This window comes from Primulina tabacum, chromosome 3 (assembly GCF_025594145.1).
Source record: "Primulina tabacum isolate GXHZ01 chromosome 3, ASM2559414v2, whole genome shotgun sequence".
NCBI lineage: Eukaryota > Viridiplantae > Streptophyta > Magnoliopsida > Lamiales > Gesneriaceae > Primulina > Primulina tabacum.
Genome location: NC_134552.1, coordinates 14,516,449 through 14,540,532, shown reverse-complemented (window position 1 = coordinate 14,540,532; position 24,084 = coordinate 14,516,449). Strand labels below are relative to the sequence as shown.

The following is a 24,084-nucleotide window of genomic DNA, read 5'->3' as shown; positions in this document are numbered from 1 at the left end:
GAATCGAATTCGAACTCGAGTTCGAATCGAAAATAATAAAAGTTCGAGTTTCGAATCGAGCTTCGAATATGTTTATTCGAATTCGAGCTCGAGCTCGAATACTGAAAATTTCATAAAATTCGATTCGATTCCATTCGTTTACAGCCCTATTTATAGTAGATGAATGGGTAGTTACCTCGATTTCCGTGCCATCTACTAAGTCGGTTTACCAAACTAGCTTCTGATGACTTCTCGGACACTCCAAACCCAAGTTGTTCTGACATATTGGATTGCCTGTATCAATCACACTTGAGTATGTTTCATTTCTCGAGGTAATGCAGTTCTCGAGGTTGCCCAAGTGGTGATGTACCTGGGAACTCTTCCCGAGAAGGCGAGAAGCGCCCGGATGGCTCCGTGAGGGCCCGAGCTGTTTGGCAAAGAGCTCGGGTAAAGCCAAAATGCCCGGGAAGAGAAGAATTGCACGGGTGTTTAGGAAAGCTGTCATACACATGTGTCATAATCTTGGCTATCCAAGTAACAAACCGGGTTAATGCTGACCCGGATTCTAATGGGGGTATAATCAGTTTTTTTTTTTTTTTTAAAAAATTATGACTTGTAGGAATAAAAAAAAAATTTCACCCTAAAAATATCTAAAAAAGTCGCTTCTCTCACATTTTTCATGTCTTGAATGTGGGTATATTTGGATGTTATACTTTTAACTAATATTTGGATCGATGAGTTTATTTTCATAATTTCAAAGAAGTTTTTCATAGTTTTAAAGAAGCGAGACTATGAACGTAAAAATTAACTTTTTATATGTTTACAAAGTGCCTCATGCAATATTAATAAAATGAGTAGGTTTTTTGTGAGACGGTTTCACAAATCTTTATCTGTGAGACGGGTCAATCATACCAATATTCACAATAAAAAGTAATATTTTTTTATGAATGATCCAAATAAGAGATTCATCTCACAAAATACAAACTGTAAGACCGTTTCACACATGTTTTTTGCTTGATAAAATTTAAAATATATCAATTATTTTATTATTAACAATAAAATTATAATTAAAATATATAGATTTCAATCATTTTTATTTTTTGTCTTTTTGTTATTTTTCAACGATCGAATCAATATTCAGATCGTATCAATATTCAAATTGTGGAGAAAAAACACGTGTAAATTACTTTGCCCTCGATTAGATTCATGATACATGTGTCCTTTTTTTAATTTTTAATTATATTTTTATAGTTTTTAAAATCATATTTTCTTGTCCTAAGTTTCGCCCATGAAATATAATTAATTACAAATCATTGTTTGGTATTGTGATTAATTATACGTAAATACAAAGGGCCAAACAAAAATATAAATAAAAACAAGGAATCAGTCCTTACGTCCAAACATGGCCTCTTCTTCTTCTTCTTCTTCTTCTTCATTCACCGCCACAGTTCGCCTTGCTGCTGGTACGCATTCGTATTTGCCACTCAAATTCAATGAAATTTCGCTTCCTTACCCACGTCGTCGCTGTTCGATAGCGTTTACTTGTACCAAAGACCAATCAGCGGCGGTGACCGTCGATCCGGTGGTTTGGCAGCGACCAGACTCCTTCGGCCGGTTTGGAAAATTTGGCGGGAAGTACGTGCCGGAGACTTTGATGTACGCCCTCACGGAGCTCGAGGCCGCATTCAAGTCCCTAGCCACCGACGATGATTTTCAGGTTCTGATTTTTTTCCCCGAAATGACTTGTCCTTTCGAGGAATAACTGAATCTTGCTTGATTTTTTTGTACGTTTGATGTTCGGAGAATCATTTGTCAAAACGGATTGGTGCGTTTCTATCTTGGGGGTGGGTTAGTGGTGGTATAAATTCAAGGGATCATTGATGTAGGTTGGAGATGGATATCGATGGCAAGTTATCCCTCCTGCCATTGCCAGCGTAACCGCATTTACTTTATGTATTGATGAAAATTCTACTTCTGATTCTATATTAACATTTTTCATTATGTTTTGGTCTTTTGGATTTCTTTCAGAAAGGGCTAAATGGGATATTGAGGGACTATGTTGGACGAGAAAGCCCACTATACTTTGCAGAACGGCTTAGTGAGCATTACAAGCGTGATGATGGAAAAGGGCCTCATATATATCTCAAAAGGGAAGACCTTAATCACACTGGCGCCCACAAAATCAACAATGCCGTTGCACAAGCTTTGCTTGCCAAGCGCCTAGGAAAGACTCGCATTATTGCTGAAACTGGAGCTGGCCAGCACGGTGTTGCAACAGCTACTGTTTGTGCTCGGTTCGGTTTGCAGTGTATTATTTATATGGGCGCTCAGGATATGGAGAGGCAAGCGCTCAATGTCTTCAGAATGAGGCTTCTGGGTGCTGAGGTCAGTATGTCTAGTCTGTTTTCCATGCTCTTTTGAATATTCAACCTGTCTGACTTTGAATGTGCAACCTTTTGTTCTTCTGTTGACTAATCACTTTTAGGTATGTTCGTGTAATTGTGGAGTAACCTGAGTTTGTTTATTATTATGATTCAGTCAAATCGAGTGACTGACTTGAAGTTGTTTGGCATCTTTTTATCAGCAACTCAATTTGTTTCTGTGTGGCAATAAGCCATTCGGACATTGTTTACCGTGTTGGCTTTTATGCTTGTATCACGTGAAATCAATGGTCAAATTGACGACCAGGTAATAGAGTAAGCTCAAGAGTTGCAAGCGGGATGAAAAGTTTTCCCTGTTGGTCTGTTTACTAACTTATACTTGCTAATGAAAAAATATAGTATTGTTTTGGTTCAAACTTTCTCATTTCCATAGCAGTTGCTATTTATGAATCTTATGGGCAATCCATCTCATTAAGTTGTTCTTGTATTTTCCACATTCGAGTTCAAAGTTACTTAACCTGTAGGTTAGAGCAGTTCATTCTGGGACAGCAACGCTGAAGGATGCTACATCAGAAGCTATACGAGACTGGGTGACTAATGTGGAATCGACCCATTACATACTTGGATCCGTTGCTGGGCCACATCCATATCCTATGATGGTTAGAGAATTTCATGCTGTGATTGGTAAAGAAACAAGAAAACAATCAATGGAAAAATGGGGTGGCAAACCTGATGTTCTTGTTGCATGTGTTGGTGGAGGTTCAAATGCTATTGGGCTTTTTCATGAGTTTGTCGATGATGAAGATGTAAGGTTGATCGGCGTGGAGGCTGCCGGTTTTGGTTTAGATACTGGTAAGCATGCTGCAACTTTGACAAAGGGAGACATTGGAGTTCTACATGGAGCTATGAGCTACTTGTTGCAGGATGATGACGGGCAAATACTAGAGCCACATTCTATAAGTGCTGGGTAAAAGCATATCTATGTATAATTTTTAATGGTAACTTAGCTAAAACTACTTTCATGGCTGAGATATATCTTGTATTGTATTGGCTTTTATAGCCTGGATTACCCTGGAGTTGGACCGGAGCACAGCTTTCTGAAAGATGTTGGGCGGGCAGAGTACTATAGCATCACTGACGAGGAAGCTTTAGAAGGTAATATATAATGTTCTGATTTTGTTTATTAGGTTTGCAGTTTAAGGTAGTGTTTTGCGTCCGTGCTTGTGTAGCCTTGTGTACATTCAATTTCTGGTATGTCTTACTGGTTCCAGCTATATATGCAGCATTTAAGAGACTATCTAAGCTAGAAGGCATTATTCCAGCACTGGAAACGTCACATGCACTGGCTTATTTAGAGAAGCTATGCCCAGGACTTCCAGACGGAACTAAGGTTGTGCTCAACTGCAGTGGCAGAGGAGACAAGGACGTTCACACAGCCATTAAACATTTAGATATTTGAAGGTACCTTTCTCAAAATGAAACAAACATATGATAAATAAAATGCAAAATCAGCCTCGCAGCATAGATAAGGTCCTCTTGTCGTGTTTGGCGTGGTAGTTTGCTCCTGATATGCCGCTTCGAAAGTTAACATAATGTATCACAGTGTTGTTAGCCTTATTTTGGAAGTGAGGTTCATCATATAATAGATTGATATACATAAGCATAATAAGGAGGAAGTTATCTGTTACATGGTATAAGCCGATGCTCTCGGTAAAATTGTAAATCACCATTAGATTACAGTGTCATCTTTTTCTTTTTCTTTTTCTTTTTGTATTTTCATTTATATGGTATTCAGCGCACTTCAAATAAAATAGATTTGGCTGTTTGTCGAATATCTTCATTATCATGTACGCAAATCAGGTTGCACTTACAGAGATTTGTTTGGAAGAAACAAAATTTCTGACTTTTATAAATATCACTGATTTTGGGTGTAATTCTAATACAAAGCTTATAGATTGGAGGAAGTGAAATTCAACATCATTCAGACGAGTAAAATAGCTTCAAATCATAACTTGGAAATCTATGATTTTAAATCTCAATCCTTACAAAATTCTAAGTTCATCGTTCTCTACCTCAAAAACACGAATCAAAGCCGAGAGAATATGTCTATTTTGAACTTGTATAAAACTAACAATATATTTTGAAAAAGTAATAATAATCAAATCTTATTTCCTTGTAAAAGGTTAAGCAAGTCCTTCGTTGATTGGGTAATTTATTCTCAAAAATTATTGTGCCAACTTCCCTCTTCTCTGGTTTTTGGTTAATATTACTGGATTCCCAATTTGAATGCCTTCATTGCTTAGCCTGCACAAAAAAAGAAAAGCCAAAAAATGAGCTACAGCAATGAGAATGAACTGTGTGACTGGAATTCAGTGTTACGTACAGACCAGAAACATAAATAATCTTTTCTTTAACACAATTTGCTTAGTTCTTAGCCAGTAATTACAAAGCAACTGAAAGAAGTAGAAAGAAAAAAAGACGCAAACGAACAGCCAACAAACACAAGAATCTGAACTTAATCCTAAAACGTTGCACAATGTAATACAAGGAAAGAATAGGCAAACTACGTACCTGTGAGTATATAAAGGTTCCAAGAATAGCAATTGCAGCTCCGAGAGCATTGACAGGTCGTATAGGCGTTTGGAAGATAATGATAGAGGAAACGATGACAGAAATACGTTTCATCGTGTTTCCGACACTAAACGTCAATGGAGATATCTCATCCAGTGACATGTACGATACTTGATTGTAGAGGTGGTAGAATATGCTCTGAGCCGCCATCCACCTACATGTATACAACCAAAAAATGATTAATGAAGTACTCGTAAAGACTAAGCTTAGGAACTTCCTAGATCGCTTCCCTTCATAAGAGTTGCGCCACAAGGTTGGATCAGAGACACAATCAATCCATATGTAATCTAGTTCTTGTTGGTTGTTCCTAATCATTTATCGGAATCTGTTATGAGCACGAATACAAAACTAAACATAGGAGAAACCGGTCATCACCCTGCACGATTAGAAAGTTTTGCATAACTCTACTTCTGATCAAGACTTAGAAATGGTTCCCTCTTATTGTTAGTTAGAAATTCACATTGCTTTTGCATTGATGCTATCACCCGATGGTATTATATTCCTTCTAAGTTGAAGAACAAAGATCACAAAAGGCTTGCCTATTTCACCTAAAAAATAATCTATGTTCGTTCAAGTGCATGAATGACGACTTGAAAATTATTCAAGTGAAAAAGGTGTCATCCTATCTCGGTATCTTATATTTGATGCACCGGAGTAATGACATGATTGATCTCTATACTTGTTTTCATTTCATAAGCAGTTGCGCATGCATCTGGTTACTAGTGTACAAGGAAACAAATGAAATGATCAAGTGATTACCATATGATCTGCGGTCCAATTTGAGACATGGATTCTTTAAATCCAGCAGCCCACAACTGTGGTCCCTCCACAGCAATTGCAAACGGGGTAAGTATCAATAGTGACATCATCGATAAGCAGGCGTAATAGTTCATCCCGCTTACAGACTTGCCCTTCATGCCTCTTTTGGAAAATATATTCCGGAAGACAAACGCCAAATTCGATATCATGGCACCCATAAAACCTGATTTTGACAGCAAACAAGCAAATACTGTCAATTCACATCCAAGAAACTCGTGATTCAGCGTGAAAGTTCCGAAATACAAGGACTTTTTGTTCCATGGTTTTTGAAAGGTTATAAAAACACAGTGATTTGGCTGTGAAGAACACGTATTGGTGTGCTTTAAAGGAAGCACACTTAAAACATATGAACAACGAATCCAAAGTGAAACGCTACAAAAATAGCTATTGATTTATGTGTATAAACTAATTAATATTCATTTGTTGTTGATCTATACTTTGTGAAATACATAAAAAATGATCAGGGAATTCTTTTTTTTTTTTTGGAGTATCTAAATTCTTGAATATTATGCCTTATTCCCCTTCACTTCCATAAAGCACGTGATTTACTTTGAGCGTTGGGCCTGATACCTACTATATGTCAATATGCATGCCTCTAATAACCAAGTTCGCTCTGTAGTCACCTACCTGGGCAATAATCACGTGATTCTGGGACATTAACCGCTTAAAGTTAGATGATATTTGTTAAAATGACAGTGACACACTCCAACCTTCACCTTTAACATTTTTACAGGACTAATTAGGCAAAAAAGCTCAATTTATTAGGCTCACTCAAGTTGTAGAAATTACCAGTCATGTTGAAGTTGAGCTCGGTGAGGGCGGAGAGGCCGCAGCCACCGATGATGGGAAGAAGGGAGAAATAAACGGCTGGTGGGAATGTTTCTCCCAAGAGGAACCTTGAGACCAAAACGCTGAAAGCAGGCTCACCACTCTTTATTATGTGAGTGAATGAAACTGCAACTTTTGACATACTTACAGTCGCAGCCACATGTCCAATTGTATGTGCAAGAGCAACCTAAGCACAAAAATCCAATATGAAAACAATACTAAAAAAACAAGAACAACCCAGAAACCAAAGCATTCATAATATCAAACAGAAATCACAAAAAACCACCAAATCCAAGAATAAACTCGAATAGAAAAACAAAGCAAAAGTTCTCAGAATTCTCACGGGGAAAAGGGTCTTCCAAAATTCAAGATCTGTCTTTGGGGCCTCGGCAATCCTCAGAGCCCAAGTGATGAGCATGATGAGTGAGCCAGCGGCCAAGGACAGCGTTGAAGTTAACCATGGAAAAGGATACGCATTCAACACTTTCTTGTTATATATATTGAAGATCACATTCAAACCCCACCACGTCGCGAAGTACACTCCGATCTTCACTTTCTTAGCCGCCTCCGCTGGAGATTTGCTCACGGACTCCGACCGATCGGCTTCATATGCCTCGCACCTGATGACAGATCGCTCCTTCTTGTCACGAACAGAAAATGAATCAAACTCTGAGACGTATAGCGGTTTAGAAAGAGAAACATTTAAGCTCCGGCGAGTAGTTTCCGTCAGCGGAGAAGCGAAACCCGGCGACCTTCGGGTGAGAAATTTTGTCCTATGTTGGACCAAATTTAACCCATGAATCGATAAAGTTGGCTGCTTGAAAGAAGAGATCATAGTGATATATGCAGAAGAGTATCAAAAAAACAATGTATGAAATTCCCGGCGAAAATCACGGCAGGTTTGACCCGGGAAAAACTCGATGATTTCAAAGAAACTTATTGCACTCCCGTTTCGTTAATATTTAGGTAGAATGGAACAAAAGGCCAAAACTTCAAGAATTTTTGAAACTTGGGTAGCGCCTAAAATCCCAGAAAACAAACAAAACATACAACCAACTAGTTGTTTTTGCTTTGGAAAAGAACCTTAACAATGGCTGTGGATTAGTAATGGAATAGGACAAACGTTTACATAGGACTTTCCAAACACCCAGAAATCAGATGCGCGCAGGGTTTTATATATATATATATAGAGAGAGAGAGAGAGAGAGAGAGAGAGTGAGTGTGTGTGTGTGTGTGTGTGTGTGTGTGTGTGGGGCAAATTGAATTCGTGTGGGAAACGCGATGCTTTCGAACAAAAGAAAATTGACTTTTTTCCGGGATTTTCGACGTTGGTTGGTGGATGTGGATACAAGGGAGAACTTAGTTTTGGCAGCAAAGTTCGTACAAAGGATGTCAAATCCTTAAAACGAAGTATTAGTTCTTTAATTTTTAGTATAATTTTAATTATTTCAAGAATATATGGATTTAATAAAATTTAAAGTTAAATAATTTCAGATTATAAAAAAGAGAAAAATTCAAAATTGTAGTTATCTATAATTTTCTATCATTGCACCACATACCAAACAATCACCATAATTTTGGTACCATGTAGAGATGACGATGTCATAATGAGTATGATTTAGGTAGCGATATATATCTTTTATCTTCGTACTCATTTATTATATATATTATCATTCATATTGAGTATTTACAGAATTCGGATATCAATACTTTCTCTAAATATCTTATTATCATCTATAATTGTATTTTTTCAAAATTTGTAAAATTAACAAAACTGAATAAGATTAAATAAATAACAAAATATTAGGAAAAAATTATCTCAATATCTACAAAAATAGCATTATCTGTAGTATATCAATAATTTTATTTATTTAATTCAACTACCATCATTCACAAACATAGAATTTATAAATCTATATGTACATAAAAAAAATTATACATATACATGTATATTATAATTTAATCTGGTATTTGAATCGGATATGTGTACGAATATGATGCTACTTGATCCGACTTCATCCCGAACCCGAAAATCATCATACTTGCGGGGACCCGAACCTAATTCGTCTTCTTAATCATTATTAAGAATCAATATAACAATTAAGTAATATGTGACATAAATTTTTTTCTTAAAATGCAAATGCGGAAACGTAATGTACTCGATATGATATACATGTCAATATAAAAGTACAATTCTTGTACAACATTTATTTATCTTAAACTAAAGTTCAGTCACTATATCAAGTACTGAAAATCATAACAATTTCATACGGTATCCGTTCTTCAATCTGGTTCCGATTATACAATAGTCTACTATATCAAGAACATCATATATGAGTCATATCTGATTCCTTCAATATCATATTTCCAAAACATAACAAAACGTAATAAAACTTACGTTCAGTTGGAGCTCTCGTCGATAGAAACATAGCACCGTAGTCGGATTGAAAATCTAACGGGCGGATCTTGCACAAATCACAAATCTATGAAATGTAAAGGCGTAGGATTTCTACGAACTTTCTCTCTTCCCTTTCTTCGTTTCTTTGCTGGGAGGTGAAGGAATACACAAACACACACACACACACACACACACATATATATATATATATATCGTGTCTTATTTCATACATTTCCGTCGGCGCTCGGGCGGTTGCAAACTACCGCTCGGGCGCGGAACGTTCTGTCTAAGCCCTCATTTTGTACAATACTGGCGCTCGGGCGGTCACAAACTACCGCTCGGGCGCCAAACCTTCTGTCCAAGTACTCGGCTTATAACACACTGGCGCTCGGGCGGTCAAAAACTACCTGCTCGGGCGCCAGACTCTCTGTCTGATTTCTCATCTTGTGGAACACTGGCGCTCGGGCGGTCATTTTCTACCGCTCGGGCTCCATACTTTCTGTCCAAAGTTTACACAATTCTTATGTTTTACCCAATCTGGTCTCAGAGTGATCTGTCGGTAATCATATCAGTTCAAAATCAATAATCTCAGATTAACAGAATCAAAATCTCGGGTATTACAATACTCGATTATATAATTGGGTTCAAAAAAATCACTTCATACATTCTTTCATTTCCGTCAGGCATTGAATCCTTCAACGAATTTGGAGGAAATTGGCATCCCTACCCACAATAATTTCTAACTATGTATCGGAGTCAATCACATCTTTATGAAACTGATCTTCCCTGTTATCTCATACAAACTTATTTTCATCAAACTCTCTAATGATTGAACCATTATTATCTTTCATGCATTGCAAGGTGCCAACTGCTTTAGATAATTCAAAATGAGTTGCAGTGGTTTTCTCAAAATCCAAGATAATTTGTGAGACCGGGCTTGAAACCCAATGGTCTCAGCTCTCTGCCGGATTAACCGGTTCTCTGGGTTCGATCCCTCCTCCTCACGTGAGTTGTAATAAAAAAAATCCAAGATAATTTGTGATAGAGGTAAATTTTCTTTGTTATATACAAATATATAATGTAACCAATATAAGGTAGCTAGTAATCATGAATATACCAAATTATTTGAATTGTTAGACAATTAAATACTATGGTATTATCGTCTGAATAACCCGGGATTAAACTGTTTTCACCTCCTTGCATTTTTGTAGAAAAGTAAAAAGCAATAATTTTTCAACAGATTTATATCGGATCCAACTAGAATATTACAGCCTTCAATATATCAACAAGTTGTAATAGTCTAGAAGGTAGATTACAATTGCATCCTATACAATTCTTATTCTTAAGTTATTTGTCACAATTGTTTAATAACGTTTAGTTAATTTCTTGTGCCAAAACAATCCATAGATGTCAAAAAGTAAAGTCGTATTCAACCACAAAATCTATTTTGGTGCAAATTTTACATTAAAATAGTGCGATTTCTGAACCAAATACAACATTTATCTCCAACTCATTAACTTCAAATCTTACACCAAAAGAATATTCCCGAAATATTTTGGCAAAATAACGCAGCCCCCATTGGATGAATTAAAGTTGCACCAAAATGGTGTTTTGATGCAGTTTTGGAGATGGTCTAAGAAAATTCATGAATTTCCCATTAACCCATTTCAAGTTTTTATTACATGTTTTTACCAGCTTTTCGCATATATTTTTCTTTTTCAACTCGATTCCTAATTTTCAAATCAAATTCAAGGAGGTGGTCCATTAGTTCTTGAAAAAAATTATGCCAATTTGGGTTTATCAACACTTCAAAATTCTTCGGAATGTGAGAACGAGTCCAACGGACATTCTTCAAATTATATACATATTCTTTAACACAAAAAATGGCGTAGCTTTATAAGAATGTCTCACGAATTAATTTGATAAGACAGATCTCTGACTCGACGTGATCAATGAAAAATTATAATTTTTTATGTAAAAAATATTAATTTTCATCGCGGATATAAATCGAATCGATCCGTCACGAGATACCTACTTTATTTTTATAATATAAATTCTCCATCTGGAATAGGTAGCATCACAAGATTACTGGATGCACGTCTCTAGAATGAGTCATCAAAGGGAATCAAGTCTGCGCCTAACCACTTTTCTAGTTGAAGTTGCGGGATTTTTACAATTTAGATCGCAGAGAAGTCGCACAATGTTGCACACAATTGGATCGCAGTCAAGTCACATGATGTCGCATGTGTGCCGATAAGTTTGACGAGAAATATTAGTCATACACAACGACATAGTTTGGTACATAGGATAAGAGAGGGATTGATAAATAATCTTCTTTATCCCATGTTTGGTACTTTTTTAAGAAAACACATGATAATATCATGGGCCATTGATAAATAATTTTTTAGAATGATAAAATGTCCCTTCTCTTAGGTGTGATAATTTTAATTTAAAGATAAAATACACTACAAATGACTTAATTGTCATCAATTTATAAATGATTTTTATAAATCTATGCTAGTAGGTAGAAATTAAAATCAAATAAATATTTTTATTTATTTTTATATATTTTATAATATGATAATTATATAAATGAATTCGAGATAATTATATAAACAATTTTTATAAATATCAATAAAATTAGTTAGTATCACTCGATTAACCTAAAAAATTGATATTTGACTTGACTCACAAAATCAAGGACTCAATTATCATATTATATAACATATAAAATTAGGTAAAAATAAATAAATCATGCAAGCACTATCGGCGTATGAACAGATAAAAAATATGAACTCAATGAACAACTTTGAAATTATAAAATTTATTATGATAATGTTAATTTTGTCATTACAATCTAATATATAAATTTAATCACTCTTATTAAAATCATATCAAACATTAAATATAATATCCTACATCTTATTTATTCTTAACTTATCTTTATATTATATATCACATGTTTATCCTATCATGTGTACCAAACTATGCCAAAGAATATAAACGAACCGAATAGATAACTCGAAAAATATTTGATTTGTATTCAAAAATTATCAACTCGAATATGTTCGAACTTTTTTCGAACTGAACTCGAACGAATTCGAACCTAAATTATTTTATTCGATAGTTCGTGAACCTTAATATTTTATTAATATAATATAATTACATATTAAATAATAAATTTTGATCCGTTCAAGTACTTATTTTCGAACTATATTCGAACCATTCAAGTACTTATTTTCGAGCAATAGTTTGAATAACGCACAAACATATTTGAATCTTTCGAGCCAAACTCAAGATTTAATTCAAACTGAATGCCAACCAAAATTTTTAACATTTTGAACTTCGAGCTCGCTTAAACTCGAATAGAACTAATTCGAACTTTCAAATTTTCGTCATGTTTGACTCGATTAAGTTCGTTTATACTCTTACATATGACAGATATCGATATCAGTCATTTACTCACCACCAAATCAAGTTGCTATGGAAATCAATCATTTAAGATAAATCCAAGCTAAGACCATTACGGGGCTGCCAAATGTTTATTTTATTTTTTTTGAAAAAAATTGTATGTTAATTTTGGATAATTTTGATATTGACTCAATTTAAAAATGTAAATATTATAGTTTTTAAAATCCTAAACCAGAGAGGCAGATATCCTACTCAGCCCTTATTTTCATCCAATTATGTTCGAAGGACATAATAAGACATGGAAACAAAGGTAGTAAAACGGAATGCAGAAAAACCTTTGAATAAGAAGCGCAACTATTTTTCACATCCACTGCAACCAAATGCATCTTGTTAACATCACACGACATGTAGAAGATAAATATGTGCGACTGAAGATAGTATTACAGCACAGACACGCAAACAGCCAAGGGCCCAGGATATAAAGATGGATGAAGCAGCTCAGAAACCATGAATCTTGATGTGCTCCTTCTTCACAATTCCAGCCTGTTTCCGATAAATGGACCAAAATGAGGCAGATTTTCATAGACATCCTTTAAATTAAGCTTGTTTATGTTAAGTTATTTTGGTTCCATGCATGAGATGTAAGGGAAAGAGCTGAGCAATCAATCACCTGAACAAGAAAGGAAGAAACGTTTTTCCGTTGATCACCTTGAAGCTGAATAACCTTCACAAAAAAAGTCGTGATCGCAACTCAGAATCGAAGGAAGGGAAAAATTATAGATTTCATCCAACTTGATCAAAGTGTAAACCTGGCCTAGCTCAGGGTCCTGAACAACAGTTCCATTGCAGCAAAACTCTTTCTTAAGATCCTTGAGGATTTTGTTATAGCTGAACTCTTTCTTCAATCCTTGAACAGTTGTCAGGCTTTTACGACCATTACGTTGTTGTATACGAATATGAACGTAGTCCTTTGATCCAGCGCCAGAATTCTCAGCATTTGCATCAGCAAAAGCATCTACAGATTAGGTCAATGAATTCAAGTAAAGCGGCCCCATTAGTCAATTCCCAACATAAACTATTTTATTTAGTCTCCATGTTCATTTGAAAGCAAGATTAAACAACAAATACAGAACAGTTTTCACAAAAAACATGTCCAACGAACAACATACCGAAGGTTGTTGGTATCTGGATGTCAAGATCAGACATGAACTTGGTTGACGTGACGAATGCAACAATCCTGGACTAAAATTATGTGTTCAGACCTGATTTAATAACATAGAAAATATAAAATTAGCCACAAGAAGATATAACCAAATGAAAATACAAGAAGATTTTATTACGTCTAGGACTCTAGGAATCAAAGAGGAAACAATTAAACTTGAGAAAATAATTAGTTTGCCGTAAACAAAAAAATAGTTTGAATACGTGAGGACACGTCCAAATTCTAATTTATATGGGGTTAGAAATTATGATGGTGCACAACTTTGTTAATTTGAACAATCTTGGTAGACTGGAAAACATAGAAATGTAGAATAAAAGATAACAATTAGTGGTTTTCTGTCAGTATACATGTGGCGCTTAGTGCATTAACTAAATTATGAAGGTTAAAAACCAAAAGCAGGCAATATCATGAAATTCTAATAAAAAGAACACCACGAAAATTGGAAATAGACCATGCCCTGGAGATTAATATGATTCCAGACTTCAAAGAACGATCCAGCGTTGCCACAGATCCACTGACAACACTTTTAAACTATTACTTTAGATTGGTATAAAATGCCAAAAAAAAACACCTACGTACCAAAAAGTTGGAAACAAGAACAATTTATTATTCATAGAAAAAGGAAAATTAGACAATCAATGCAAAAAATTAAGTCATAGAGACAGAGTGATCCCATGTCATCACAAGCCAACAATAATGATCAACAATCAGAAATCCTACATTCCAATAGCAGCCAAGATTATAAATTACAATACAATGAATGAAAAGTGCAAAAATAAAAGAAAGCAACAACCGGGGAAGAAGAAAAAAATTCAAGAACCAAAAGATGTCAACAGAACTCAAGACAACGAATCAAATCCATATGAACGAGTATTTAACAAATCAACAGCTCTAATAAAACAAAACAGTTTGATCAATTCGATAAAAACAAACGTGGAGGAAATAATTTTTTTTAAGAAAAAGGATCACCAAAGAATTACGATGATTTTAACAGATCTGATGCGATATCTTGGATTGGAAACAAAATTGAAACGAAAAATCATACCCGATTCGAGAACTAGGGTTCGATTAATGATCGACAGCGAAGCACGGAACCCTCCAATTCGGATAAGTCTGAATGGAAGCGACGAACGAAAGCAAGTGCTTCCGCGGTAATTATTATTAACAAACAAGGAGAAAAACAAAAATAATTAGAAAGCGTTTCTGCAAACGCGATTTTTCAAATGACCTGACACGATTTTCTGGTTAGATTTGCACTGCGTTTTGGAGTCAAAATTTTAAAATATAAAATGTATTCAGTATATTATCTCCAAAATAAAAATAACCACGAATCTTATATTTCGAATTTAGAATTTTGTACGCAACATGTATATTTCGACTACTAATGGATAAATAAATAATTGGATATCCACTTTCATTATTTTAAGGATGCTGGTGCGAAATGGAGATGAATTTAAAATCCTTATATTTCGATTATATGTTTCTGTTTACAATGAGATAGATCAAAACTTAAATTCACGGGTTAATTTTTTACAACACAAAGTAAATTAATTCAAATCTCACTATTATTGGATGAATTTAAAATTCATCTTAATTAACATGAAATATTATATAAATATATCAGCTGTAATTTTAAAGCTTATAGTATCACTTATCGAAATAAAAAAAATATTTGAAATTCATCAATTCAAACACGATCTTGATTCTTTTATCAACACTAACATCTCACATGTTCAAATTCCAGAAAATGGTTAGGTTTTCAGTTTATTTTACAAACTATTAAAATGTTATATAATATGGAGTAAATATCTTGTGTGATAGTATATCAAATTTTTATCTGCGAGGGGATTGAACTGATTCATAATTATCATGAAAGTTAATATTATTTGCATAAAAAATGATATTCTGGTCGGAGATCTATCTCACAAAATTGATCAAAGACAGTTTCACATGAGTTTTTTTGTTTTAATTTGACATTTCAAAAATTCAATTTTGGAATTTAATTAAGGGTTTAATGTTACCTACAAAATGATTGAAACTATTGAAACTGAAAAAAATATTAAAAACGTATTTGTATGTATGATATAAACAACCATGTAAAGAAACATCAAATTTGCGTTTACAAGCTTATAAAACTTAGTGTAGTGCCACCTTACGTTGTTTTGTGTATCAGATCCAAATACTGAACAATAGCATGTGTTAAAAAACAAGTTAGACGATATAAATTGTTATTCTTGAATTACAAATCATTTATCATCTCATCTCACCAACCAAACGATGTTTTAACTCGTTGACAAAATATTGGAAGCCTCTGGTACCATGTTTAGGCAACGAAAAATACGATTACATGCTCTCTCTCTTCCATTTTTTCCTCTATATTTTCAAAGTATTCAGAAAAAGAGAAGGACCTATGCATGATACGATCAACGTGGTCGGAGCAAGATATGGTTCCTCTCCTTGTGCACCAACCCCCAGCGGCTGGTAATGTCATCCTGCAGGCTAAGATGATGGGATCTGCTGCAACCCCCTCGAGCGGCAAATCATCAGAGCCCATGTTTTAACTTCTGTAAGATTTACAAAATTAACTTGCCCTCATCTTTGGACTCTACCCCATTCATGTTGAGATATGGCTTTAGCCAGTGACGAAGCCATGGCGCGGGTGGATGCGACTGTTCCTTTTTAATTTTTTAATTTCTTTGACGAAAGGATCAATATTCATATTTTTTCCCACCCTGATCTAATCCTACAGCTTAGGCTCGTAAGAAAGTTAGCTAGAGCCCCTCAAAGGTCCTGCCTAATTAAGCTCCAAGCCTTTTCCCACAATGGATGTGTGCCTTTCAGGAAGGGAAAGAACTTATCAAAAATCCCACGATAACTCAACATATCAGCACAGGAAATCAACACCACAAGGTTACAAAAGGGTTGGAACATCACATGTTGAGACTAAAATCATAATGTTTTACTGATTAATGGAACGAGTCCAAGTGATTGTTTCAACATTCAGCAAAACGCCAGAAACATATGAACAATAACATTAATGGAACGAGTCCAAGTGATTGTTTCAACATTCAGCAAAACGCCAGAAACATATGAAAACCATTATTGTTCATCAAACACAATCAGGAGACAGCTTCTTAAAATAAAATAAAAACCCAGGTTACAAAGTTCCAGAATCAGTACAACAGTAAAGTAGAACACTTAGAAACCACCACGGAGACGGAGGACAAGATGAAGGGTGGACTCCTTCTGAATGTTGTAGTCTGCAAGAGTCCTTCCATCCTCAAGCTGCTTCCCAGCAAAGATCAACCTTTGCTGGTCTGGTGGAATACCTTCCTTGTCTTGAATCTTCGCCTTCACATTATCGATCGTGTCGGAGCTCTCCACCTCCAAAGTAATGGTTTTTCCAGTCAAAGTCTTCACAAAGATTTGCATCCCTCCCCTCAACCTAAGAACCAAGTGCAAAGTTGATTCCTTCTGGATGTTGTAATCTGCCAGAGTACGGCCATCTTCCAGCTGCTTACCGGCGAAGATCAGCCTCTGCTGGTCTGGTGGGATCCCCTCTTTGTCCTGAATTTTTGCCTTCACATTGTCGATGGTGTCGGAGCTCTCGACCTCAAGTGTGATGGTCTTCCCCGTAAGCGTCTTTACAAAAATCTGCATGCCACCACGAAGCCTTAGAACCAAGTGAAGGGTAGATTCCTTCTGAATGTTATAGTCAGCCAATGTTCGGCCGTCCTCCAGCTGCTTTCCAGCGAAGATGAGCCTCTGTTGGTCTGGGGGGATTCCCTCCTTGTCCTGAATTTTAGCTTTGACATTGTCAATGGTGTCGGAGCTCTCAACCTCAAGAGTTATGGTCTTTCCGGTGAGGGTCTTGACAAAGATTTGCATGCCACCACGGAGTCGGAGCACCAAGTGAAGGGTGGACTCTTTCTGGATGTTATAGTCGGCGAGGGTGCGTCCATCCTCGAGCTGTTTTCCAGCGAAGATCAACCTTTGCTGGTCTGGGGGGATTCCTTCCTTGTCCTGGATCTTGGCTTTGACGTTGTCGATGGTGTCGGAACTTTCCACCTCAAGGGTGATTGTCTTGCCGGTGAGGGTCTTCACAAAGATCTGCATCTGTAAATAAATTTTTTTAAAAATGGCTTAAAATCAGGAGAAAAATTACCGAAACGTCATGATGTAAGCCTCAATCGAATTATCATAAAAGGTAAATCATTTGTAATTTGTAAATGGATAAAATATTATAAATAACTTTCGAAACAAATCCGATATGAGGAAATTAACGATCTACCAACAAAAGACAATCTGGCACTGACTTCGCAGGAGATACGAATTACAAATCCATAAATCAACCAAAAGACTTAATTGTGTGACAGTTACAGAAAATCGAGTATTGATTCAAAATAAAATTAGAAATCCTGAACCGTTCAAGAACACAACCGGGTAAAATCAATAAAACCTCAAATTTAAACAAATTCTCAACGCCGCCTAACCCTAGAAGTCATCCTTCAAATCAACACAGATTATATCATACAACAGATAGATCTAAAATCATCAATTAAAAAACACGATGATCACAAAAACTAAAGCAATACCTTAAAATTGAAAGCTAAACAATTGGTCGAGAATCGAGATAGAGAGTATCGAAGAGAACCTTTGCCTCAAATGTGAGAAACGGGGAAAGGAGAGGGCCATATTTATCGCGAGGTGTGGGAAGAGGTGTCCAATTATATACCGACGCGTGTCTATTGTGAGCTGTGGTGCACCGAACCTGCACGGCAACGACTAGGAAAAAATCAATTTTAATTCTTTTTTTTAAAAAAAAATATTTAAACTAATTATATGATCCGAAAAATGATAAAAATTACTCCCATATCATTAATTATTAATATATATTTTATTTTATAATACATTTTCATATACACACACACATTACGTTACAATTTACTATTTCATATTTGTATTTTTTTAAGGATATTCATATTTGTATTTGCAAGACAAAAATATTGCTTAAATTATATATTAGACAACTAATTTTGACCAATTACAAATCTAACCAGCATGACATTGCCACATACTTGGTTACGGCATTTTGGACAAGGTAAATACTAAGGGCACCCATAGTAGTCTATAAATACATCAATTTTTAAGAAATTTAAATTCATATTTTTCAAATCCTACATAAATATTTCTCTCACAAAAAAATATTATATACAAAATTTTTTTAGAATGGATAATAATCCCAATAAATATTTTAGGGATTTTTTGAACTCCCCAAACATCGACGAAAGTTCAAGTGGAGAAAATTCTCTAATTCGTCCGAATGTCCAACATCCTCCATTTTTTTTTACAAATTAGTTATTAAAAAATAATCGTTATAAATTTTCGAATTTTATATATGAATAAAAATATAATATTAGATAATAGATTAAATTAATTAAAGTGGCGAAATGATTTTTTATAAAATTGTAAGTTATTTTATTTAAATGAAAAATAAACTATTAACTAAACTGATAGTTGGACCAATAAATATTTGGTTGGTGTGATATTTTATTGTGAAATGTGTGATATTTGAGCAGTAAAATATTTGATTGATGATGTGGATCGCGGAGCTCACAAATATTTAGAGAAAATATATTTGCTATTGTGGATGACCTAATAATATACAAAATGATCGAGGCCCCACAATAAAACATTAGCAAGATTTCTTGTAAAATATCGAGTTTAACATAGTTTCCAAAGTAGGAGTGATCAATCAATATTTTCGAGATAATCTATGTTACCGTATTTTTCTTTTTATTTTAATATCATTATATAATATGAGTATGTCACATTTTTATAAAAGTTAATATATATGTTGATGATTCAAAAGTAGCATTTAACCACGTCATATGAGATAAATACTTCAGATACAGTATAGAATAATCTAATAATTTTTCAACTAGATTTCATTTTTATAACACAATTAACTACTTTTAATGTTTGAGTATTCTTATACAATTAATGCAATTATGCGTACAAATTACTACAAGTAAATGAAAACTTAGAAAATTTCACAAATGCAACTATATATATTTTTACACACGTCATTTCATAACTTGGGGATTGGGATATTGTAAGTTAACCATAAGCAAGAAGTTAATTCCCAATGGGTTCAACCAGAGATTCTCGAATTTCTAACATATCTTGAACACATAAATTAAGACATATAGACTCCGGATATTGAAAAAACTTCAGAAATTTCACAACATTCTTCTATTAAATATATCAATTCAAATAGATTCTTATTTTTCTTCAAAATATATGCAATCATTCTTTCTCTGAATGGAACCATGAGTCGGGTTTGAGTCAAGCTTAAGAGTGCACGCGAGCTCGACTTTATTTAAATTTTGTAAGCTTGAGATCGACTCGAGCATAATCGAGTATTCAATTTCAAGTTTGAGCTCGAATCGTAAAAATAACAATTTACTTTATCTTGTGTTATAAAATGTCTGTAGCATAATTTTAGAGTATAAATTTTGTGTTTGTATGGATATAAATGCCCTTTATATTCTATATCTTTTTAAATTAATAATAATATATATTTTTTACTCGAGTAGCTCGTAATATAGTAGAAATAATTAGAATTCGATTTTGACTTGAGTGAAGAGTCGAGCTCCTCGAAGTCGATTCGAACTGAGTCGAGCTTTGATCAGATCGCTTGCTACCCAGTCACGAATAACTTGACTCGTTTTTATTCATATTCAAAATAGATTTAGATGGAATTATACAACACAATTAAATACAACAAAGTGATATATACTAGACCTTAAGGGCACGGGTAGACAGAGTTGGTAAGACTGAGGCTGACATGAGCTAATATTTCTCGGCGTTGCATGATTGATTATCGTGTAGAGTATGCTGTCACTGAAATATTATAAGTTATGCTCTAAGGGTCGGTGTTTGTTATACTCTCCTTCGGTTCTTTGTTATACTCTCCTTCGGTTCTTACACACTCATACACATCCCTCAATTTATCATCTCACATGGATCAAGAGGTTTCTTACTCATATAGGAGGTTAACGCTATTGATAAATCTTTAAAATAATAAAATAAAAGCAAGGCATATACATTATACTAGGGGTGTAAATGAATAGAATATGACGAAAATTTGAATGTTGGAATTGGTTCTATTTGAGTTCGAACGATTTGAAGTTCGAAAATTTTAAAAAATTTGGCTCGAATTAAAGATGAAGTTTAAGTTTGACTCGAAAAATTTAAGCATGTTCGCGAATATTTCGAACTATTGCTCGAAAGTACTTGAAATGCTCTAAATTTATTTATTTATTATATTAATAAAATATTAATGCTCATAAACGGTCCATGAACTATCTAACAAAATAATTTAAATTCCAGTTCAGTTCAAAAAAACTAAAAAATATTTGAGTTCAATTTCACTTTAAATAATTTTTAGAGCATAGTAGAATAGTTTGAGTTTGTGAGACGGTCTCACGAATCTTTATCTGTTAGACGAGTCAAATCTACCGGTATTCACAATACAAAATAATACTCTTAGCATAAAAAGTAATACTTTTTATGGATGACTCAAATAAAATATCCGTCTCACAAAATACGACTCATGAGATCGTCTCATACACATTTTTGCCAAATAGTTTATATCTCTGTGTTCGCACGACAAAGTTAAATAAAGCAATTTCGTACGGTCATAGCATTGCCTCACGATGCTAATAAAATATAAAAACAATCAATCACCCAATTATCTGCTTTAAAAAAGAGGAAGCGCAGCGCGAAATTCTCCACCTCCCCCCGAATCAAACATACCTCCGGCATGGCGAAGAACGACCCCGGCGGATGTTGCCGGTGCTGCTGCAGCTTCATAGTCACCTCCGGCCTCACTGCTCTCTTCATGTGGCTCAGCCTACGCACCTCCTACCCCACCTGCTCCATCGAGAAATTTTACGTCCCTGCCCTCGATAATTCCACCGACAACCACACCATTTTCTTCGACCTCCTGCTCGCTAATCGGATGAAAGACAAAGGCGTGCGCTACAACAACATTAGCCTGACGTTCTTGTACGGAGGGAAGGGCCCGAGTTCCATTAATATAGCCAATTACACGGTGAAGGGGTTCTACCAGGGTCACAAGAAGAAAGCTCACCGCGCAGAGTTGGTGCAGACTACTGGGGTGCCGTGGTCGGAGGCGATCGCAGCGGTTTCGAATGGGTCGACGGTGAACTTCGGCGTCCGGTTGGTTACCAGAGTGAAGTTCAAGATTATGTTTTGGTATACTAAAAGGCACCAGCTGGCGGTGTCGGCAGATGTAGCGGTCGGCGGCGGTGGGCAGAAAGTGAACAAGAAAGGGGAAGGGATTAAGCTGACGTCCCGTGCATCGGATCGGGGCTGGCGCTGGACTAGGTTTTCACTCACGGTTATTTCCATTGTTTTTGCCATTTTTATGTTGTAGATGATCAACTTTGATTAGTCTCATTAATTTATTTAATATCATATGATTTTGTAGCTCTATTATTGTTTTTACGACCTTTGTATTTGATTTTGATGTATTATGAAATTATTGTTTTTCGACTTTTGAATTTGATTTTTGATGTAAAATTGTAAGGTTTTTTAGTCAATTAAAAGTTGAAGATTTTTTGATGTAAAATTGTAAGGTTTTTTAGTCAATTATGTATCTCTTTGCAAGCAATGTATGGACATGGACTGAATCGGAAGGTTAAAGTTTTACGAGATTATTTGATATATCAATCCTGTGACATAAATTTTATGTCAGATTTGATATTGAAAAAATATTCTAAAATAATCACTTCTCATTCTAAATATGGATCGGATTTATTCGTTTCGCCGTCATATCGCTTCACAAAAAATTTATTTTTAAGTTTTTTTTCACAAAACTTAACTAAATTATGAAAAGTTTCATATTTTAAATATATCGACGGTGTGACTCCAAGGTACTCAAATTTCCTGAACATTGAGTGAATTTCCCAAGTCTTTGTTTAATTCTTAAAACAAGAGGAGAGAGATGATGACATTTTAATAAATTTAACGGGTCCCGTGTGAAGTTTCACGCGGTGCCGACGTCTTCCAAGAAACTCACCTTAGTTTGCACCATATTAGTTTTTTTTTTAAAAAATATATTCAAGTTAAAATAAATAAAATTTTCAAATAAATATCTAAAATCTAATTTTAATTAGAATGTACTCAATCGTCTATCAAAAGTTAGTTTAAACTCTATACTCTATACTGGAAGACAGAGAAGAACAGTCTCCGTTTGACTAAACAAGATGTGCATTGAGTCGACGTTCTATACATACCCACCCATCCACGGTAAACCAGCTTCTTGATTACTTTCCGAAGAATGGTTCGTTTTTGTAAGGATTATTTTGTCCGACAGATGCTCAAAATAATAAAAGTATCAGTATACGATGTAAAATAGAAAATTTGTGTTTTATCAGAATTAGGTGTTGTTCCAGATGTTACAACATCTCGGACAACATGCAGCGGAATATTATATTTTGTAACACAAATTCACTTTAATTAAATAGATGGACTAGATTAAATTTGCACAAGTAGCCTTATGGCAAAAATTAATCACTAGAAAAATCAATCGTTCACAAAAACCTAACACTAGTGATTATGACAAAAATCAATTTCCTCAACAAGTTGAGAAAACAAATGCTTTCTAAAAACAAACAACCAGGATAAAACTAAAACAAGAAAGCAAAAACGTGTTGCCAAACAGTAGATCCAAGAGAAGCAATCTTCGGCCAACTTCTTCCCAGATGTTGTCTGGAGATGTTTCCAACATTCACGGCAACACGTGATCACCACCCTTCAACCAGCGTCGGCTTCGCGAATTTTATTGCTCTGAAAATCTCCACTTCAAGTATATGTGTATGTTCAATATTGAAGCCGTCTTTTCCCATATGCTTGACCTCTTGTTTATAGATGAAGAATCCTATCTCCATAAGGAAACCTAGTATCATAAGGAAAGTAAGAGTTTTATTAGAAGTAAACTCTATTTAAACATTGATATCATATCTCTTTAAATAATTCCAATAAATATAATATCTAGACTACTTTTGAATGATTATATCATTATCTAAGAAAGACAAAATCACATAAAATATTATACTCAAATAAATCAATAAGGAAAAGATATTGTTAGGGAAATAATTTAAAATTCAAGGACTTATATCAATTAAATTTCGAAATAATATTTCCCTTCAATCTCCCCCTTTTTGCCTTTCTTGGACAAAAATGAGATCAAACTTAATTGTCAATGTTTAGTTCATATCAACTCCCCATGAGTTAATCAACTCCCCCTGAGTAAAAGCATTTCTCTTCCCCTGAACAAACTACACACATTAAAGATGTTGTTAGAAATGTTGGCAACACTAGAG

General features: G+C 34.8%; 5 protein-coding genes across 7 annotated transcripts; 2 read left to right on the top strand and 3 right to left on the bottom strand.

Annotated features, from left to right (window-relative positions):
- Positions 1-1,351: 1,351 nt before the first annotated feature.
- On the top strand, positions 1,352-4,208 carry LOC142540666 (tryptophan synthase beta chain 1-like). 2 transcript variants are annotated; one of them, XR_012819139.1, is made up of 6 exons: positions 1,352-1,696; positions 2,008-2,364; positions 2,885-3,327; positions 3,421-3,515; positions 3,644-3,990; positions 4,022-4,208. XR_012819139.1 is itself a non-coding variant. In XM_075646984.1 (5 exons), exons 1-5 carry the CDS (start codon positions 1,382-1,384, stop codon positions 3,817-3,819), a joined length of 1,386 nt encoding a protein of 461 aa, XP_075503099.1. In that variant the 5' UTR covers positions 1,352-1,381; the 3' UTR covers positions 3,820-4,208. The 2 variants fall into 2 exon arrangements, 1 of the variants encoding a protein (XP_075503099.1); XM_075646984.1 differs by having other exon boundaries at positions 3,644-4,208.
- Positions 4,108-7,796, bottom strand: LOC142540667 (glucose-6-phosphate/phosphate translocator 1, chloroplastic-like). The gene is made up of 5 exons (XM_075646985.1): positions 6,982-7,796; positions 6,600-6,825; positions 5,751-5,973; positions 4,932-5,145; positions 4,108-4,664 (listed from the first exon to the last, which is right to left on the bottom strand). Exons 1-5 carry the CDS (start codon positions 7,471-7,473, stop codon positions 4,653-4,655), a joined length of 1,167 nt encoding a protein of 388 aa, XP_075503100.1. The 5' UTR covers positions 7,474-7,796; the 3' UTR covers positions 4,108-4,652.
- A 4,965-nt stretch (positions 7,797-12,761) lies between these two features.
- On the bottom strand, positions 12,762-14,908 carry LOC142540665 (protein translation factor SUI1 homolog). Of its 2 annotated transcripts, none has more exons than XM_075646981.1 (5): positions 14,715-14,908; positions 13,617-13,709; positions 13,257-13,462; positions 13,118-13,171; positions 12,762-12,990 (listed from the first exon to the last, which is right to left on the bottom strand). In XM_075646981.1, the coding sequence occupies exons 2-5, from the start codon at positions 13,651-13,653 to the stop codon at positions 12,946-12,948; spliced, it is 342 nt and encodes a 113-aa protein (XP_075503096.1). In that variant the 5' UTR covers positions 13,654-13,709; positions 14,715-14,908; the 3' UTR covers positions 12,762-12,945. The 2 variants fall into 2 exon arrangements, with proteins under 2 accessions (XP_075503096.1, XP_075503098.1); XM_075646983.1 differs by having other exon boundaries at positions 13,617-13,689; positions 14,715-14,815.
- Positions 14,909-16,757: 1,849 nt separating this feature from the next.
- LOC142540664 (polyubiquitin) lies at positions 16,758-18,401 on the bottom strand. Its single transcript, XM_075646980.1, has 2 exons — positions 18,265-18,401; positions 16,758-17,785 (listed from the first exon to the last, which is right to left on the bottom strand). Exon 2 carries the CDS (start codon positions 17,783-17,785, stop codon positions 16,868-16,870), a length of 918 nt encoding a protein of 305 aa, XP_075503095.1. The 5' UTR covers positions 18,265-18,401; the 3' UTR covers positions 16,758-16,867.
- Positions 18,402-21,374: 2,973 nt separating this feature from the next.
- Positions 21,375-22,366, top strand: LOC142539005 (protein NDR1-like). The gene has a single exon (XM_075644303.1). The coding sequence runs from the start codon at positions 21,498-21,500 to the stop codon at positions 22,131-22,133; it is 636 nt and encodes a 211-aa protein (XP_075500418.1). The 5' UTR covers positions 21,375-21,497; the 3' UTR covers positions 22,134-22,366.
- Positions 22,367-24,084: the final 1,718 nt, after the last annotated feature.

Excerpts from the sequence above, each read along its gene's own strand:
- LOC142540665 (XM_075646981.1), bottom strand. The coding sequence starts at position 13,653 with ATGTCTGATCTTGACATCCAGATACCAACAACCTTCG. Across the intron at positions 13,463-13,616 it reads CCAGATACCAACAACCTTCG|ATGCTTTTGCTGATGCAAAT; the intron begins GTATGTTGTTCG and ends CCTAATCTGTAG. Across the intron at positions 13,172-13,256 it reads AGGACCCTGAGCTAGGCCAG|GTTATTCAGCTTCAAGGTGA; the intron begins GTTTACACTTTG and ends TTTTTTGTGAAG.
- LOC142540666 (XM_075646984.1), top strand. The coding sequence starts at position 1,382 with ATGGCCTCTTCTTCTTCTTCTTCTTCTTCTTCATTCACCGCCACAGTT. Across the intron at positions 1,697-2,007 it reads CCACCGACGATGATTTTCAG|AAAGGGCTAAATGGGATATT; the intron begins GTTCTGATTTTT and ends GATTTCTTTCAG. Across the intron at positions 2,365-2,884 it reads TGAGGCTTCTGGGTGCTGAG|GTTAGAGCAGTTCATTCTGG; the intron begins GTCAGTATGTCT and ends CTTAACCTGTAG.
- LOC142540667 (XM_075646985.1), bottom strand. The coding sequence starts at position 7,473 with ATGATCTCTTCTTTCAAGCAGCCAACTTTATCGATTCATGGGTTAAAT. Across the intron at positions 6,826-6,981 it reads TTTGGAAGACCCTTTTCCCC|GTTGCTCTTGCACATACAAT; the intron begins GTGAGAATTCTG and ends TTTTGTGCTTAG. Across the intron at positions 5,974-6,599 it reads GCTCAACTTCAACATGACTG|GTTTTATGGGTGCCATGATA; the intron begins GTAATTTCTACA and ends TGTCAAAATCAG.
- LOC142539005 (XM_075644303.1), top strand. The coding sequence starts at position 21,498 with ATGGCGAAGAACGACCCCGGCGGATGTTGCCGGTGCTGCTGCAGCTTC.
- LOC142540664 (XM_075646980.1), bottom strand. The coding sequence starts at position 17,785 with ATGCAGATCTTTGTGAAGACCCTCACCGGCAAGACAATCACCCTTGAG.